The sequence below is a fragment of the Microtus pennsylvanicus genome, chromosome 5 (genome assembly GCF_037038515.1).
Source record: "Microtus pennsylvanicus isolate mMicPen1 chromosome 5, mMicPen1.hap1, whole genome shotgun sequence".
NCBI classification, from domain to species: Eukaryota; Metazoa; Chordata; class Mammalia; order Rodentia; family Cricetidae; genus Microtus; species Microtus pennsylvanicus.
This window is the reverse complement of record NC_134583.1, coordinates 68,056,161-68,070,465: the sequence shown is the minus strand read 5'-3', so window position 1 is coordinate 68,070,465 and position 14,305 is coordinate 68,056,161. Positions and strand designations below refer to the sequence as shown.

Below are 14,305 nucleotides of genomic sequence, written 5' to 3'. Positions count from 1 at the left end.
GAAACCTGGGCGTGGCCGGGCTGTGCTAACAGGTCGCGGACAAGCAACAGAAAAGTGACTTTGGTGAGGTTCCACCGAAACCCTACTGCGCACTCCCGGGAGGGAAACCTGAGGGGCCCATGACAGCTAGTACGGCCTCCCTCGCCTGTTTCTGGTTTCCTCACCTCCCGGCGAGTTATTTCCTTTACTTGGTCCCTAGAGTGAATTTCCTCTTGGTTTAGCCTGACGCAGACCGGGTAGAAGCCCGCAAAGGCCCGCGTGGCCACCGCGCAAGCGCATCCGGGCGGGTTGGGGAGGGGCCGGAGCGGGAGCACGCCTACATGGGCCCCACCCCTCTGCCGCGCCGCCCGTGACGTCACGGGGCGCCGGCCTCCGCCCGGCTGCAAGCGGTGAGACCTAGTGGCGGTCCGTTCTGAAGCCACTGGATCGGGAAGGGATGCGGGTGTCGAGATCCTTCTGGAGGGGGCTTTGGGGAGGACGGGAGGTCGAGATGCACCAGCCGCTGCTGCCCCTCAGACTTTGTCCTCCTTCCTCCTACCTTCCCCCTTGCAGAAGTTCCGGGACGTGGGGCCGCTCAGGGGCCGAGCATTTGTGACACTTGGCCTTTCCCGATAGCTTCCACACTCTCCCGTGCTCTCCCCCCCCACTCCTTATGCTGAGCTCCTGCCTTCCAGATGTTTATTTTCATCAGTCTATCGCTTCTTGCCTGGAATAGGGTACTCGGAAGTTGGAGACGGATTCCAAACCTTAACCCTACTACTTCTGTGTTAAAAGCCACAATATTACTTCTACTGGCTTCTGATCTTAAGGATCAGTATGACACCAATAAAAAGAAAGGCGATGGATGTCTGTTGAATTCCTGCACGGCCAAGTACCGAGCAAATTACTGCCCCATCGAATCCTCGTTAGTTGGTGTTCTTAGAACTCCCAGTTCACATCTTAACCTCGCTAAAGAGCAGCAAGACGGAGTCATTCGTTCATTCCTACCTAGCTGGTTAACTTAGCTCCACAGTATGAACTCTGACCCAAGACACTTCCGGTCTGGCTTCTGGCTGGACTGTTTGGCTGCCAAACCCCTGGCCTCAAATCAACTACTTCCTCTTTTCCAGGCGAGAATTCTTTTCACATCCTCTTTGCTAGTACAGAATGCTGTCCCCTGCTTCTCCCTTGGTTATTTTAGCAACGAAATTGAGCAAGCATTTCTTAAGCGCTCTAAGGAGGTGGACTTTTTGAGTACAGAAATTGGATTTTGGTCCTGGCTCTGCCACCTCCAGTGTGTCCTTGAGCAAATTCATTGTCTTCTAGCTTTAGCTTGCCTTTGAGTAACATGGGTGAGGGCCTTCTGACTTGCAGGCTCTTGTCCAGTTCTCCCTCACTGTCCTCCAGCAGGCACTCCGCGGAGGCCCAGACCCCTCTGCTCCCCATGGGCAGCTGCCAGGCAGGGCACAACCTGCATCTCTGTCTGGCTCATCACCCACCTTTGGTCTGTGCCACTTTGATCCTGCTGCTCCTTGGCCTCTCTGGTCTGGGCCTCGGTGGCTTCCTCCTTACCCATACATCTGGCCTACGTAGCCCTGACATTCCCCAGGTAAGTAACCGGGTGCTCACCCTGCTGGTATATGCCTGCCCCTGCTGCTAATCTCACGTCTCTCTTACTCTTCTTTTGCACACAGGATTGGGTTTCCTTCTTGAGGGCTTTTGGCCAACTGAGCCTGTGCCCCGTGAATGGGACAGTCACAGGGAAGTGGCGAGGGCCTCACGTCGTCGGCTTACGTACTACTTTGAACTTCGGAGATGGTCCAGATAGAAACAAAACCCAGACATTCCAAGCCAAGATCCATGGTAGTCAGATAGGATTGAAAGGTGAGAGCTGGGGAATATGGGGGTCCAGCATCAGAACAGGTAGGGTTGGGCCCCACCTCTGGCTTCACCAGCCTGGTGACCTTGGGCACCTCTGTACATCTTAGCTACTCCTGCTGCAACACAGACCCGATAGGAGAAGACGCTCGCAGTGAATATTGTCCACATTCACTATGTTTTGACTTTGCTGTTCCAGTTCCAAGTTTCTTCAGTTCTGTCCTAGCATGCCCCAGGAGGCCTTAGGTTTAACACCAAATACCCCTCCCCAGTAGGTATGTGTGTGTGTGTGTGTGTGTGTGTGTGTGTATATATATATATATATATACATATATATATATATATATGTATATATATATATATATATATATATATAGAGAGAGAGAGAGAGGGCTCAAGCATGCCAGTACTGCCAGGGTTACATTGGGAGTTCGTCTAAGACTACATAGCAAGTTCTGAAACCACCTCACATACATATATATGTCTGACAACACTGAAGTATGAGTCACCGCGGATGTGTGTTCCCCTCATTTAAAGTAAGTCATTTTTAGTCTATTTACACAATCGGGAGTCACCCTGAGATCCATTTTATAGCTTTTTTTTTTTTTTTTTTTTTTTGGTTTTCAAGACAGAGTTTCTCTGTAGCTTTGGAGCCTGTGCTGGAACTAGCTCTTGTAGACCAGGCAGGCCTAGAACTTTTTTTAGTCGTCTAAGTAGATCTGCGCCTTAGCTGTCCTTGCCCTCTTTTCCCCAGGTTCTCTGGCCTCTTGCTGTCTACTTGCTGTCTCTGGTGGTCTACCTATTCTGGACATTGCTACGACATGCAGTCCTTTGTGACTTGAGATTTTTTTTTCTTTATTATGTATACAATATTACAATATTCTGTCTGTGTGTATGCCTGCAGGTCAGAAGAGGGCACCAGACCCCATTACAGACGGTTGTGAGCCACCATGTGGTTGCTGGGAATCAAACTCAGGACCTTTGGATAAGCAGGCAATGCTCTTAACCTCTGAGCCATCTCTCCAGCCCGTGACTTGAGATTTTTAAGGTTCATCGTGGTGCTGCATACTTTTAATCCCAGCGCTGGGGAGAAAGAGGTGCACAGGCAGGATCTCTACAGATTCCAGGCCAGCCAAGGAAGAAAGAAAGAAATTATGCTATTCTTTTTGTTGTTGTCGTTTTTAGATAGGGTTTCACTATAGCTTTGAAGCCTGTCCTAGACCAGGCTGGCTTTGAATTCACAGGAATCTGCCTGCCTCTGCCTCCCGAGTGCTGGGATTAAAGGCGTGTGCCACCACTGCCCAGCTGAAATTATGCTATTCTTAACACTAGTTTTTGTGTGGACATACATTTTAGTACCATTGAGAATATAGGCACACAACTGGAATATGGGATAGTTCTGTGGTTAATCTTTTGAGGAACATCCAAACTGTTGTACCATCTTTTTTTTTTTAAAAGATATATTTATTATGTGTACAATGGTCTGCCTGCATGTGTCTCTGCAGGCCAGAAGTTGCACCTGATCTTATTCCACGAGATCGTGAGCCATCATATGGTTGCTGGGAATGGAACTCAGGACCCCTAGAACCATCAGTGCTCTTAATTGCTAAGCCATTTCTCCAACCCTGTTGTACCATCTTATAGCTGGAGCTTTGCATTTTCTTCCGTCCTCACTAGCCCTTTGTTTTGTGTGTCTGTGTTTGAGGCAGGGTCTCTCCATGTGATTCTGCCTGCACTCACTGTGTAGATCAGGCTGGCCTCTGCCCTGAGCACTGAGCCAAAGGCGTGCACCACCGCTCTGCTCGGCAGTGCTTACGTCTTGTGTTCACTCCCCCGCCCTATCACTGAGAAGCCCTGGTTCGCTGTGGTTCTGGTAGTGATTTTTCAAGTGTCTTAGCTGTCCCTTTAAGTTGTTTACAGTCTAACAAGAATACAGACTCAGCAGGAGTATACAACTGTCAGTGTATGAAGTAGGCTGGTGAAGAAAGAAGACCCTCCAAGGATACAGCATCCAACCTTGGGCTTTTAGAATGTTTAGCCACGTATCATCCAGGCAAAGGGAGCAGCAGACACAAAGGCATGTAGATGGAAAGGAACCAGCATGGCATGTTTAGGAACTTCCCAGGGTCAGTTTGGGTGGTGCCTACAAGGGACGGAACGCTGAGTTGGGAAATGGGTCCAAAGCAGGAAGTAGAAACTCATGGACAGTCTTTTAATTAATTAATTACAATTATTTAGTTACTTGTTTCTGTGTGTGTGAGAGAGAGAGAGCATAGGTATGTGCGGCGGCATACTTGTGTAAGTCAGAGGACAATTTGCAGGCAGTGGTTCACTCCTTCTAGGTATGAGCTGCTGTCGCTGGTGTCCCATAAAAGATTTTGTGGGGTTTTTTTTTTTTTTGGTTTTTCGAGACAGGGTTTCTCTGTGGTTTTGGAGCCTGTCCTGGAACTAGCTCTTGTAGACCAGGCTGGTCTCGAACTCACAGAGATCCGCCTGCCTCTGCCTCCCAAGTGCTGGGATTAAACGCGTGCGCCACCACCACCCGGCCTTTTTATTTGTTAATTTTTTTTTCCATAAAAGATTTTGTATGTACTGGGCGATGGTGGTGCCCTGGCTGTCCTGAAACTCGCTCTGTAGACCAGGCTCATCTCAAACTCAGAGATCTACCTGCCTCTGCCTCTCAAGTGCTGGGATTAAGGGTGTGCACCGCCATGCCTGGTTTGCATATATGCATGTCTATGACTGCTGAGTGTGCATGCTTGTGTGTGTGTGTGGTATATGTGTATGTGTGCAGGCTTGGGGGATATGTGTGTGTGTGTGTGTGTGGTGTGTGTGGGTGTATGTGTGCAGGCTTGTGGGGGGATATGTGGGGTGAGTGTGTGCAGGCTTGTGTGTGTGTGTGGTATATGTGTATGTGTGCAGGCTTGTGGGGAGATGTGTGGGTGTGGGTGTGCGTGTGTGATATATGTGTATGTGTGTATGGTGTGTGTGGGTGTATGTGTGCAGGCTTGTGGGGGGATATGTGGGGTGTGTGTGGTATATATGTGAATGTGTGTGTGTGTGGTATATGTGTATGTGAGCAGGCTTGTGGGGGGATATGTGGGTGTGGGTGTGCGTGTGTGATATATGTGTATGTGTGTGTGGTGTGTGTGGGTGTATGTGTGCAGGCTTGTGGGGGGATATGTGGGGTGTGTGTGTGCAGGCTTGTGTGTGTGTGGTATATGTGTATGTGTGCAGGCTTTGGGGGGGATATGTGGGTGTGCGTGTGTGATATATGTGTATGTGTGTGTGGTGTGGGTGTGTATGGTATATGTATGTGTGTGTGTGGGTGTATGTGTGCAGGCTTGTGGGGGGGATATGTGGGGTGTGTGTGTGCAGGCTTATGGGGGTGTATGTGGGGTGGGTGTGCAGGCTTGTGTGTGTGTGGTATATGTGTATGTATATGCGGTGTGTGGGGGTGTATGTGTGCAGGCTTGTGGGGGGGATATGTGGAGGGGGGTGTTTGTTTGCTGGAGGAGACCTGAAGAAGGGATCAGATCCCTTGGAGCTGGAGTTGCAGGCATTTAGAAACCTCTAGATGTGGGTGCTGAGAACTGAACCCACAGCCAGTGCTCTTGGCTGCCGCCCAGCTCTCTGGCTGCCCACTCAGTTTTCCATCTCCTGTCTTGCACCTCTTGTAGGGTCCTTTGCAGGAGAGTCTATCCTCGTCACAGCCAGAGTGGCCTCAGGAAGAACTCCAGAGACCTGCCTCTATTTCAGCGCTATTCCAGAGATCCTGCCCTCTAGCCAACCACCTTTATCCTGTTCAGAGGAGGGAGCTGGAGATGCTGCCCTGAGCCCAGTGATGGGTGATGAGTGTGTCAGGGTCTGGAGCCACGAACGCCTCGTGCTCACCAAGCTCCTTACATCGGTAAGTGCCTCCCTCAGGTTGCTCCTCAAGGCTTTATGTGGAGCGCTGTCCTCATGAAGCCGAGCTTGGTCTGTTGTAGTGCCAGATCTCTTCCAGCTCTGGTTCTCCAGAGTCTGAGGCTGGAGGATTGAAGCTCACGGCTGGTCTGGACTTTGTAATGACAGTATGTTAAAAAAAGAACAAGAGTGAGCAAGCATGGGTTTTGTTTTTTTTTTTTTTTTCCGAGACAGGGTTTCTCTGTGGTTTTGGAGCCTGTCCTGGAACTAGCTCTTGTAGACCAGGCTGGTCTCGAACTCACAGAGATCCGCCTGCCTCTGCCTCCCGAGTGCTGGGATTAAAGGCGTGCGCCACCACCGCCCGGCCAAGCATGGGTTTTTATAACCCCGCCTTAGGTTAGAGGCTGTGTGGTCTTGAGCAAGCATCGGAACCTCTCTAAGTAAGCTTCGTCACCTGTGAAGTAATTTACACATTCCAGTAACTGAGGACTGAGTAGGAACGACCTAAAGTACTCAGTGCAGCGCCTGATGCAAAACAGGTTTGGTCAGAGACCGCAGCCATTTGGAGACTAACATGGTCTACGAAGAGAGTTCCAGGGCAGCCAGGGCTACATGGTGAGACCGGGTAGGGGTCCAGCCCCTTTTCCCTGGGAAGATGATCCTTCAGGGTGGAAGTGAATGCAGCCAGCCTGTTGGGATTCACATGAGGGCCGCAGGAGATTGCAGTCTCAGCCAGGGCTACACAGGGAAATCCTGTCTTGAAAAGAAACAAACAAAAAGGCCATCAGGAGAAGCAGAATCTGGCTCTAATTGCACAGCCCTTAAGCAGGTAAAGCCATTTGCTGGCAATGAAAGTTTTGTGGCTGGAGAGATGGCTCGGTGGTTAAGAGCACAGGCTGCCCTTCCAGAGGACCTAGGTTCAATTCCCAACACCCACCTAGCGGGTTACAACTATTTGTGACCTTAGTTCTAGGGAATCTGATGTCCTCTTCTGGACTCTGCAGGCACTGCATGCCGGTGGTACACAGATAATGTATGCAGACCAAACACCCAAAATACAAATATACATATAAAAATATTTTAAGCCGGGCGGTGGTGGCGCACGCCTTTAATCCCGGCACTCGGGAGGCAGAGGCAGGCGGATCTCTGTGAGTTCGAGACCAGCCTGGTCTACAAGAGCTAGTTCCAGGACAGGCTCCAAAACCACAGAGAAACCCTGTCTCGAAAAACCAAAAAATAAATAAATACATAAAAATAAAAAATATTTTAAAAGGGCCAGGTGGTGACACATGCCGTTGTTAATCCCAGCCCTTCGGAGGCAGAGGCAGGTGGGTCTCTGTGAGTGCGAGGCCAGCCTGGTCTACAAAGTGAGTTCCAGGACAGCCAAGGCTGTTATACAGAGAGACCCTGTCTCCAAAAAAAAAAAAAAAACAAACTTAAAAGGAACATGCCTTGATGTGATGGTAAACACTTGTCAGCCCAACACCCAGAAGGCTGAAGGCAGGAGGAGCAAGAGAGTTGAGGCCAGCCTGAGCTACAAAATTAAGGCCTTGTTTCAATAAAAAGGGAGGGAGGGAGTGAGGAAGGGAGGGAAGAAAGACTGGTGGAATGTGGAAAATAGTGACTCCTGGGACTTGAGCTGACGACTGGGCAAGAGAGCCGTTTGGAACCTATCAGGACAAATGTGCTCTTTAACTGCCCCAGAGCCATTCCCTGGGTGTCAGGAGGACTCTGCCCCCTGGGGCTTACCTCTGTTTTTAAGGGTGTGGGGAAAGCTGTCTTCCCACTGGGAGATTCCCAACCCTCTCTGTTGTCATTTCCCATCCCTCCCTGTCCCCACCGCTAGGAGGAGCTAGCTCTGTGTGGCACCAGACTGCTGGTCCTGGGCTTGGTCCTGCTTCTCTTCTGTGGTTTGCTGTGCTGTGTCACTGCTGTGTGCTTCCATCCGCGCCCAGACTTCCACTGGTCTCGAACACGGCTTTGAGGGCACCGGCCTGCCCCTCCCTCTGTTCTCAGGTGAGATTCTGTGGGAACCGGTGGGAAGGGATGGCACCTGTAACTTGGTAAAGCAGATCCTTTGACTCCATCCTCAGATGCTGCTTCCTCTAAGTCCCTGAGAGCCCTATTCAGCTGTCTCCTTATGGGAACTGGAAACATTTTTTTCCATAAACATACCGTGTTTTTATTATTTTTCCTTTTTCCTTTGTGTGTGTGGCCGGGCATGTGCCGTGGTGTGCATGTGGAGGTCAGAGAACCACCTTGTGGAGTCGATTCTCTCCCTCCACATTTATGTAGGGTCAGGAGAACTAACTCAGGTTCTCAGATGTGCATGTGGAGGTGACTCCCTCCACATTTATGCAGGGTCAGGAGAACTAACTCAGGCTTGCTTTCATGGCTGGAACCTTTACCTGCTGAGGCGTCTTGCTGGCCCTATTTTTACTATGAAATAAGTAACTTTTGTGTAAAAAGAAAAACCAAGCCGGGCAGTGGTGGCTCACACCTTCAATACCAGCACTCGGGAGACAGAGGCAGGCGGATCTCTGTGAGTTCGAAGATAGCCTGGTCTACAGAGCTAGTTCCAGGACACAGGCTCCAAAGCTACAGAGAAACCCTGTCTTGAAAAACCAAAAAAAAAAAAAAGAAAGAAAGAAAGAAAGAAAAACAATAAAAGTACATTTTGGGGAATTATTGTAAAGTGGACTCACGACCCAGGAAGAAAAAGACTATTACCAGCAATTCAGATGGTAAACTGGGTAGCGGCAGCAGTGATGCTCGCCTTTAAACCCAGCACACAGGAGGCAGGCAGATCTCTGTGAGCTGCAGTTCAGCTGGTCTACATAATGAGTTCCAAGACAGCCAGGCCTACACAGAGAACCCCGTCTCAATAAATAAATAAATAAATAAGCTCTCCCTGTAAATCCCTGCTGTTATCCTTTCCAGTTTTATACAACTGTGCACTCTGAACATTAGTGAGTGATAGGATCGCAGCCAATGAAGGTTATTGGAGGCGTGGTTATTTAAACGAAAGCTTTCCCCGAGTATGGATGTGGTTTAATTTTATTTGTTTCTATTTTTTTTAACCCACTAAAAGCCTGCCCTTACTTTTTTGTAAGATTTATTTTTATTTATGTGTGTATGTGTGTGCCTGCATGAGTTTATGTACATCATATGTGCACAGGAGCTCAAGGAGGCCAGAAAGGGTGGCAGATGCCCTGGAGCTGAAGTTACAGGTGGTTTTGAGCTGCTACATATAGGTTCTGGGAGCCAAACTCAAGTTCTCTTCAAGAGCAATGGAACCAGCAGCCCCTTACTTTCCTTTTTTTGTTTGTTTTGAGATAGGGTCTCATTTGTAGCCCCAGCCAGCTGACACATACTGTGTAGACCAGGCTATCCTCAGAGTCACAGAGATTCACCTGCATCTGTCTTCCAAGTGCCGGGATTGAAGACATTTACCAACATACGGGGGCCTTATTCTCTGACTTGCTATGCTTTTGTACACGACCTCTGTGACTGCTGTCTTCTGAGTCATGTTCTGACTGTAAGACTCGTCGGAGCTTCTCTTCACACCTACGCTTATGGCAGCAGTGATGAATTAAGAGGGTTCAGGTTTGGTGATCTGCTCTGAATATGTAGTCTTGCTTTTTTTTTCCTGAAATTTATTTAATATTGGTTGATTCATTTTGAGACAGGATCTCACTATGTAGCCCTGGATGGCCTGAAGCTTGCTGGGTAAGCCAGACTAGTCCCAAAGTCACAGAGATCCACCTGCCTCTGCCTCCTGAGTGCTGGAATTAAAGGCATACACCAGTACCCCTGGCAAAACTATTATTTTTTAAACTCCTTTTATTTACTTTAGGAGAGCCATGTGTATGTGTGCACGCAACAGTGCACACATGAAGGTCAGGGGACAGTGTCCAGCAGTCTGTCCTCTCTTTCCATCCTGTGGTCTTGGGACTCACGCTCAAGTTGTTAGCCTGGTGACAGCCATCCTGCTGGCCTTCCTGGAATTCTACTTAGACAGCTCGAAAGAATCTAGTTAGTGGTGATGCCTATTAACTGGACATATACTCTGCCCAAGCATTCTACGCGTTTTTCTTTTTGTAGTCATCATTGCATTTAGAAAACAGCTTTCTCTGCTAACCAGATTTTTGGAGGGAATGAGCTTGTCAAATGTAGCAAAGGGTGGCCTACTACTGTTAATACCACTAGTTCACATCCTCTCATTGAGTGAAAAAATCAATCCAAAAAAGATCTCCATCTTGTTGGGAGACTTCCACCCCATTTGAAAGTATTATGCAGCCGGGTGGTGGTGGCGCACACCTTTAATCCCAGCACTCGGGAGGCAGAGGCTGGCGGATCTCTGTGAGTTCAGGGCCAGCCTGGTCTACAAGAGCTAGTTCCAGGATAGGCACCAAAGCTACAGAGAAACCCTGTCTTGAGGGGGAAAAAAAAGAAAGTGTTATGCATCTAGCTCTTAAGTCTTCCTTAGGTTCTGCTGGCCTTTGTGTGCTAGGAAATTACTGTGGGAGAGTGGAAGCAGCCTAGACTGTGGAACCGCTCCAGCCTTTGTTGATGTTCCTTGAAGCCAGTTCTCGCTGTCCCATCTTCTAGACTTAGAATTGCAAACAGTGGAGCCTGTTCAGTCCAGGAGCAGGAAAAGGCTTTCAGCTTTCTGGCCCCTGGGTGATCCTAGGGTTCTGAGGCTACCCCTGTGGGATTAATGCCACAACCTGTCTCCAGATGGCCCTTCTATTCTTCCTTCCTCAGTTTTTGGACTTTCTTACCTGTTCTGTTTTTTCTTTTTCTCCAGGTGAAGATCAAATTCTTGGGCCTACTTCTGAGTTTAGGAGACCTATTACAAAAAAAAAAAAGAGAAGAACTGGAATGTGGGAAAATAAATGGCTTTTTGACCACTATTGTGTAAGGTATTTATTGGGGATTGGATTAAAGTAAGCCTTTTGGGGATACTTTTCCTTGTTGCCTTAAAGGATTTCCTTTTCTTATTGTGTGTGCACACATGCATGATGTGTGTACATGCCATGCACATGGAGACCACAGATCAATGACTATGTTCTCTTCTTCAGCCTTTCTGTGGGCTCAGGGGATGGAACTCAGGTCACCAGACTTTCGCGGCAAGCACCTGCTTAGCCATTTTGATCCTGTCCCTTTTGTGGTGCTGTGAATTGAACAGAGGGCCTCAGATACGCTAGGCGAGCATGCTGTCGCTGAATGATATCCCTAGCCTTGTTTTATTTGTTATTTGAGATAGGATCTCACTATATAGCCCTGGCTGACCTAGAACTCACTCTGTAGACCAGGCTGGCCTCACACTCAGAGATCTGCTTGCCTCTGCTTCCCAAGTGCTGGGATGAAATGCCTGAGCCATGCTGCTCCTTGAATTATTTTTTCTTTTTTAAGATGAGCTCACATTGTGTAGTCCATGTTGGCCTGAATCTCAGAATGTCACACTCTCCAGGGTACAGATGACTAACATCCTTGCTATCCTTGGTTTGGAATATAGGTTGGCATAGGGCATAGGTCGCTTACTACTTTGCCCATGTTTGTGGATTTGTTTTGGAAAACATTTGTGGATGTTTGTTTGTTTCCGAGACAGTGTTTCTCTGTGTTCCAAGCAGCCCTGGCTGTCTTGGAACTCACTGTGTAGACCAAGCTGGCCACAAACTCACAGAGATCTCTCTGTCTCAGCCTCCTGAGCGCTGAGATTAAAGCTGAGCGCTGAGGTTAAAGTCATGTGCCACCACGCCCAGTTTTTTTTTTTTTTTTTTGATACTGTGACTCCATTAGGTTACATGCTACTGAACTTGTATTCTGCTTCAGACTCAGCCTGCGAGTGCTGGAATTGTAAGCATAGGCTTCACTATACCTTTTAGACATACCATGGCCCCTCAACTGTGGCCATTTGGTCACTTGTTTTCTTCCATAAACTTAAATTGTTGATTCTGTTTAGGTAGGGGCTTTCAGATAGCAGAAATACTTTGACATGAATGCATCATGACTTTTGGCAAGTTATGCAACCTTACTGAACCTCAGTTTTCCTGTAGGGATTTGACCTGTTGAGTTTCCCCAACTTTGGTACGTCAACCTCGCACTTGAGAGCGCAGGTCTAGTTTTGATACTTAGTAACATCATAATAGCCCGTTTTCGCGCCTTTTCCGCGCAGCTGCTAGCACCCTTGCTTTACTCCTCTCAGCCTTTATCCTGCACGCAGGCGCAAACCACAGCTTTTCTTCCTTGCGCGCCCCCTCGGAGCTTGCCCTAGCAACAAGCTCAGTCGCAGAGCGAAAGCTGGGCGGGCGCATGCGCCACAGCTCTTTCCACCGGCAGTCCTCGGACTGCGCGCTCGGGCTCCTCCCCAAGCAAGCCCAGCCTTTCTCCTCTCCTCTTCCCACCCAGCATCCGCGTGGCGGGGCGCGCGCGCACTTGGGCTCCAGGGCAGCTTCTCGTCTTGGCCGCGGCTGCTAGAGGCGAGGGGCGGGGTTATTTCCTTTGGGGCCCCACCCACTTTGGCCTGGCGTCCCTGCCGCGCCTGCGCGCTCCCGCCCGGTCTCCATCTTGGAATTGGGAGGAAGAGGGAGAGGGAGGCCGGGACGAGAGCAGGGCTGTGGTGCGGTGGGAAGCTGAGACGAAGAGGAAAGGGAGTGAGGACGCAGGGACGATCAGCAGCGCCTCAGCTACATTCTTTCAGCTGTTCCGGAGAAAGAGGACGGGAAAGGGAGGAGGCCAGGGCTGGAGTGGGGGCTGTCACTCTCGGACCCCAGCTTGAGAGGAGCCGTGCAGCCGGGCGTCCTCGGGGTGGGCCCCGTGTCGGTGGCCGAAGACCTGGGGCTCAGGCCCCTGGGTCCCAAATTTTGGGGCTCGGCCCCTCCTTAAATACCCAGGTATCAAGCCCTCATATATCAGATATCTGGGACTCGAGTCCCAACCTTTACAAACCTGGGTCTCTGTTTTATACAATTTAAAATACCTGGGATTCAGGACCTTGCGTGCACCAGTATCAGGGGCTCATTCTCCAGACGTCCAAATATCGGATTCATTTTTGGTCCTTGCAAATATTCGGGGCTCAGACCCCACAATCGGAAATCCGGGATTCAGCAACTGTCGCCCTCGAGTTGGGGGAGGACTGGACCGCGAGGTCAGATCAGGTTGTCACCCCCTCCCCTCCAGGGGAGGCTTCCCAGGCCCGCCCCTCAGGAAGGGCGAAAGCTGAGGAAGAGGTGGCAAGGGGGAAGGTCTCCTTGCCCCTCTCCCTGCTTGTCAGAGCAACTGGAGTACCTCAGGCGGAAGCGGAGGCGCTGGGGCACCATAGTGACCCCTACCAGGTGAGACATGGGTGCATGGGCATGAGTCTGTGCCAGCTCCTTTCTAAGAAGCTGGGGCTGGGTAGGCCCTCTCCCCAGGATGGGGAAGCCCTGCTGGGCCCATGGTCAGTTTCTGGCCAGCCTTGCCTTCTGCTGCCACCTTTCTCCCTTCCTCTTCCCTTCATTGTGTCTGGTTGAAGGGGGCTCTCGGGTGACAGGGCCTGTCATGTCACCAAGGGTCACGCCCTAAGATGCTTAGCTAATCCAATGGATTTCCACCTTTCGAGTCTTCTCCCTCGTTCATTTTGCAGTCATAACCACCTCTTCTACATGATTTTATTATACTCCTTTCTCTCCAGACTGCTCTAGGGTGTTGATTCCCATGTTGGTGGGTTTATCTTTTTATTCATTCATTTATTTATTTATTTTTGGTTGAGACAGCCTTTCTGTAGCCCTGGCTGGTGAAGCTGGCCTTAAACTAGAGGCAGTCAGTCCTGCCTTAACCTCTCTGCTGCTTTGACTGGAGGTGCAAGTCACATTGGCTGCTTTATATTCTTTTCTGGCTTGGTCTGCTTGGAGGTTTTTTTTGCCCGTGTGTGTGTGTGTGTGTGTGTGTGTGTGTGTGTGTGTGTACTTGTTAATATTTTCCTCCAGCTGCATTTACCCACCTGTCCCTTGCTGTGGCAGTGTAAATAATCTCACACGTTTGCCAAGTGACCTACCCTTTACAAAGTACTTAAGAATACATTTTTCTCATGCCACACTCAGACCCATTCAACCCATGAGAATTCTTTCATTATTGTCTTCCCATTTTACAGTTGAGAACATTGATGCCCAGAGAGGTTGTTCAAGGTCACCCAGTGGCAGAATCAAAATTTTAACCTAAGTCTTGGTCCCTGCTTGTACCCATTTCTTGCCATCCCTTTTCTTTGGAGCCTGGGTTGATTAGGGCTCCACAGGAGGCGGTATCAGGGTGAGGTTTTAAAATGAGGGTATAATGATCTTCCTTTCCAGAAAGGTTATACTCAAGAGCTTTCCCTGAGAGGAAGCCCTGTTTGTGTTCTGCCCCATGGGTCTTTTTTCTAATGTGACCTTCATTTTTACCCTGATCCCAGACTTTGGCCTGGGTTCCAGAGATAGCTTTCTCTTCTGACAAATGATAGCTCTAATGGCCTTTCTTAGCTGTTAAGTTAGAATGAGCCCCTCTCCTCCCCACAGCCCAG

At 49.4% G+C, this 14,305-nt stretch overlaps 2 protein-coding genes across 12 annotated transcripts in view; both read left to right on the top strand.

The window, feature by feature from the left end:
• The first annotated feature begins 331 nt into the window (after nt 1-331).
• Tmem219 (transmembrane protein 219) lies at nt 332-10,679 on the top strand. Of its 6 annotated transcripts, none has more exons than XM_075972284.1 (6): nt 332-389; nt 1,387-1,588; nt 1,674-1,863; nt 5,538-5,767; nt 7,610-7,779; nt 10,574-10,679. In XM_075972284.1, the coding sequence occupies exons 2-5, from the start codon at nt 1,424-1,426 to the stop codon at nt 7,745-7,747; spliced, it is 723 nt and encodes a 240-aa protein (XP_075828399.1). In that variant the 5' UTR covers nt 332-389; nt 1,387-1,423; the 3' UTR covers nt 7,748-7,779; nt 10,574-10,679. The 6 variants fall into 6 exon arrangements, with proteins under 6 accessions (XP_075828399.1, XP_075828398.1, XP_075828400.1 ...); XM_075972283.1 differs by having other exon boundaries at nt 334-389; nt 1,390-1,588; XM_075972285.1 differs by having other exon boundaries at nt 366-405; nt 1,390-1,588.
• Nucleotides 10,613-14,305, top strand: part of Taok2 (TAO kinase 2) — a 21,172-nt gene continuing 17,479 nt past the window's right edge. For 2 of the 6 annotated variants that reach the window (XM_075972268.1, XM_075972270.1), the window contains exon 1: nt 12,303-13,103. The gene's annotated coding sequence lies outside the window, so the exon portion shown is untranslated. Of the gene's footprint in view, nt 10,689-12,294; nt 13,104-14,305 lie in introns of those variants that run through there. The other 4 variants (XM_075972265.1, XM_075972264.1, XM_075972266.1 and 1 more) reach the window with 4 other exon arrangements.

Bases quoted from the DNA above. Each gene is read 5' to 3' on its own strand.
- Tmem219 (XM_075972280.1), top strand. From the start codon at position 1,328: ATGGGTGAGGGCCTTCTGACTTGCAGGCTCTTGTCCAGTTCTCCCTCA. The intron at 1,589-1,673 runs GTAAGTAACCGG...TTTTGCACACAG, and splicing joins GTAGCCCTGACATTCCCCAG to GATTGGGTTTCCTTCTTGAG. The intron at 5,768-7,609 runs GTAAGTGCCTCC...CCCCACCGCTAG, and splicing joins TCACCAAGCTCCTTACATCG to GAGGAGCTAGCTCTGTGTGG.